The sequence below is a fragment of the Sphaerulina musiva genome (assembly GCF_000320565.1).
Source record: "Sphaerulina musiva SO2202 unplaced genomic scaffold SEPMUscaffold_5, whole genome shotgun sequence".
NCBI lineage: Eukaryota > Fungi > Ascomycota > Dothideomycetes > Mycosphaerellales > Mycosphaerellaceae > Sphaerulina > Sphaerulina musiva.
In genome coordinates this window covers 337,505-340,495 of record NW_016017387.1, presented here as the reverse complement: position 1 = coordinate 340,495, position 2,991 = coordinate 337,505, and the positions used below count along the sequence as shown (strand labels likewise).

The 2,991-nt window shown below is 47.2% G+C and overlaps 1 protein-coding gene across 1 annotated transcript; it reads right to left on the bottom strand.

Annotated features, from left to right (window-relative positions):
- Window positions 1-975: 975 nt before the first annotated feature.
- On the bottom strand, window positions 976-1,749 carry SEPMUDRAFT_107978 (uncharacterized protein; the record flags this gene model as incomplete). The annotated part of the gene is made up of 1 exon (XM_016900710.1): window positions 976-1,749. The coding sequence occupies one exon, from the start codon at window positions 1,747-1,749 to the stop codon at window positions 976-978; it is 774 nt and encodes a 257-aa protein (XP_016760583.1).
- Between the last annotated feature and the right edge of the window lie 1,242 nt (window positions 1,750-2,991).

Here is a 2,991-nt window from a genome sequence, read left to right as displayed (position 1 = left end):
GTAGTAAGTCTCCTCTAGGCTCGGGTTAAGAACGTATATTGTATAGAGGGTTTGCGACTAAGTAAAGGTATACGGCTAGGATTAACTAGAATTTCGGCGTAGAATGTTATTATTACTATCGACAGCCTTACGCTTGTTAGACTTCTTTGTAGCGCGTTTTATAGCGGCTTCCTTCTCGAGATTAGCGATATATTTAGAGCCTAGGGGCTATCTAGCGTTCGTATGTTTCTCTCTCGGTATAGTAGATAGTAGGCAATTAGCGAATATAGTTGCTTTACGGTACGCTAGAATACGCTTGATAAGTTCTCTATATTAACGTAATTGATATTATATATACGTTGCATTGCGTTACGCGCTTAGCGCGATAGTAATATAGTTGAAAAATACCTTTCTCGTATACGACGTAAAGTACGGCTTTCGACCTATACTAAGGTTACGTAGTATAATATATATAACTTAGCAACTATGTCTGTAATCTATTAAACATACGGCCAATAGTATCTATATACTATAGACTAATAGTCTATACTACAGTACGACTAGAATCGACGGTCAGTCTAGCTATAAGCTAGCGTAGTTAGTGCGGCAGCTGTAGAGAGAAATACTGAAAACTGTATAAGCAAAGTTGACCCCGGAGGCTATTGAACAGCCCCTTACCTAAGATACCTTGGCTTGCCTTTCTGGGGTCCACTCTTCTTTGGAAGGGGAGAGATGATCAAAGCTACTAGGTAGGTTTATAGAGGGATAGAAATAGGGAGAGAGAGACGGAGACAGAGCTTGACAGTTCAAGCAAGCAAGCGATTCGTAGCAGCCATCGCGTCCAGTTCCGCGGCAACTGCGGACTTTTTTTGGGGCTGGTTTGAAATTTCATCATGAATTAGATAGATCACTAGACATGTAAAAGGAGCAAAGCCGGAAATGATATACCATGTCAAGGTGGCTAGGTAGTTGTTCGTAATGCTCAATCTCCATCGGTTACCCGTCTACCATCATATCCTGACCAATCTCACTGCCTATTCTTCTTCTTCTCCTTCCTCGCCTATCATCAGCAACAGCAGCAGCATCGTTGCCGTTATCATAATCATCCTCTACAACCTCGCCAGCACCAAAAGCTGACGATCCCAGATTCCCATCTTCTTCACATCCTCTCCTCTCTCCAAGTCCCTCCTTCTCCCTCTTCATCGGCATCCTCCTCCTCCTCACCGGACTATCCAGCCTTCTCGAAGAAATCTGGCGAGCAAAAAATCTCGCTTGAGCAGCCTCGCCATCAAAGCCGCTGTTCTCGCGATATACGCTCGGTTTCATATATTCGAGATCATGAAGGATGGCAGTAGGTTCCAGAGCGGGGCTTTCTACGGGTGAGGCGTTAGATGTGAAAGCAGAGGTGTTGTTATTGATGGGCTCTGACATGTGAATTTCAGGGGTGTGGAGAGACTGCAGTATGGGTTCTTGGCGGATGTTGTTGTGATTGTCGATGTGTGGGACTGGGTGATGCTGCTGTTGCGTAGTGGGCGGTCCTAATTGTCGTATATGTTGTTGTTGTTGTTGCTGCTGTTGCTGCTGCTGCTGATATTCAGGTGATAGTATAAAGTTGGTCTCGCGGTTGAAGGCCACCCGGAGGCGCTGACTAGGGACGACAGGACTAGTAGTCTGTGGGTAGTTCGTGGTGGAGGGAGCACAATTCATGGTTACTGTTGTAAGGTATATGTGTTTTTCGGCTTGGGGGCGTGGTGCTTGTGAGTTGTACATGTATCTACAAAATGGGTGTTTCTGGAGAATGGCAGCAGAAGGTGGTCATTGTTGTTGCCTGTTTTATGTCAGGGAAGGCACCAAAGTTCGTTTCTGTTGAGCAAGTGCCATCCACATTATGATTGAGGAAGGAGCGTGAAGAAGATTGATGATCCCAGCTGGAGAGGTATAATCATTAACCTCGAAATATACTGTAATCATTCCAATGTGCTTCAGTCAACCAGTTCCTGGTTGTGACAGTCCTGCAATTGACAGCTTTGCGTCGTGACTGTGGCCTATGGGCATCTAGGCCTATGATGTCGCAATCATAGACTGAAGGCGAGCACTGCTCACGAGTTTCCAAGGCCTCTGCGCCTCTTCCATTGTCATCAGCTGCTTTTGTGTTAAGGGGAGGGATCCTAGCATATCGCTGCTCGGCAGCGTCACAAGATGAGAAGGCTCTTACAGCTACAGCTATCTCCTACAACTAGGAGGTTCAGTAGAACTGTAGAACTGTAGAACTGGCCTGCTACAGATGCACATGGCCCGTACACGACGGGAAGTGGTATCTCGACCACCACAGAGTCCCTGTACGGTCAGGTAGTTATGTATAGGTCCTCCTAGAGGCTAGAATGGATGTCGGATAGGATGCGAGGCGGGCTGGAGAGCGGATGCCTTGGGAACCCATCCCCATTTAGTACCTTACACTCTCTACGTTCCGGTCACGGGGCCCAGGAGTGGATGCCTGAGTAAGCTTGGCTTGGCTTGGCGTGGTTCCTCGAGGCTCACGGATGCATCGGCACAAGGGAGCACCCAAAGCCCGCGAGCCGTCAGATGTACATTTTAGTACACTGTACTGTCTGTGTACATGCCCTGCTTCGAGTAGTTCTAGAACTAGTGCATGTCTGCATGATGAGATGAGATGAGAACCTCGTCCGCGGCCGCTGCAACTCCCGACATGCGATGTCAGCGTCGTGTGAGTGAAGACGGGAGAGTCACGAGTGCTTTGTGTGCAGAACAGAGTTGACAGCGGCAGTGTTGGTGAATGGTCAAGCCATGGGCTGACAGCGACATGGAATCCTTTTGTGGTCCCGTAGTGCCAGTCTTTTCCAGGAAACCACTGGACATACCTCCTAGTGCGAGAGCGAGAGAATGAAACCCACAAAAAATGAAAACGAAAAAAAAAAGAAAAAAAAAAAAAAGAAAAAAAAAAAAGAGACCACACCATCTCTACCAGGACCGGGGCAGATGAAGGAATGCCTG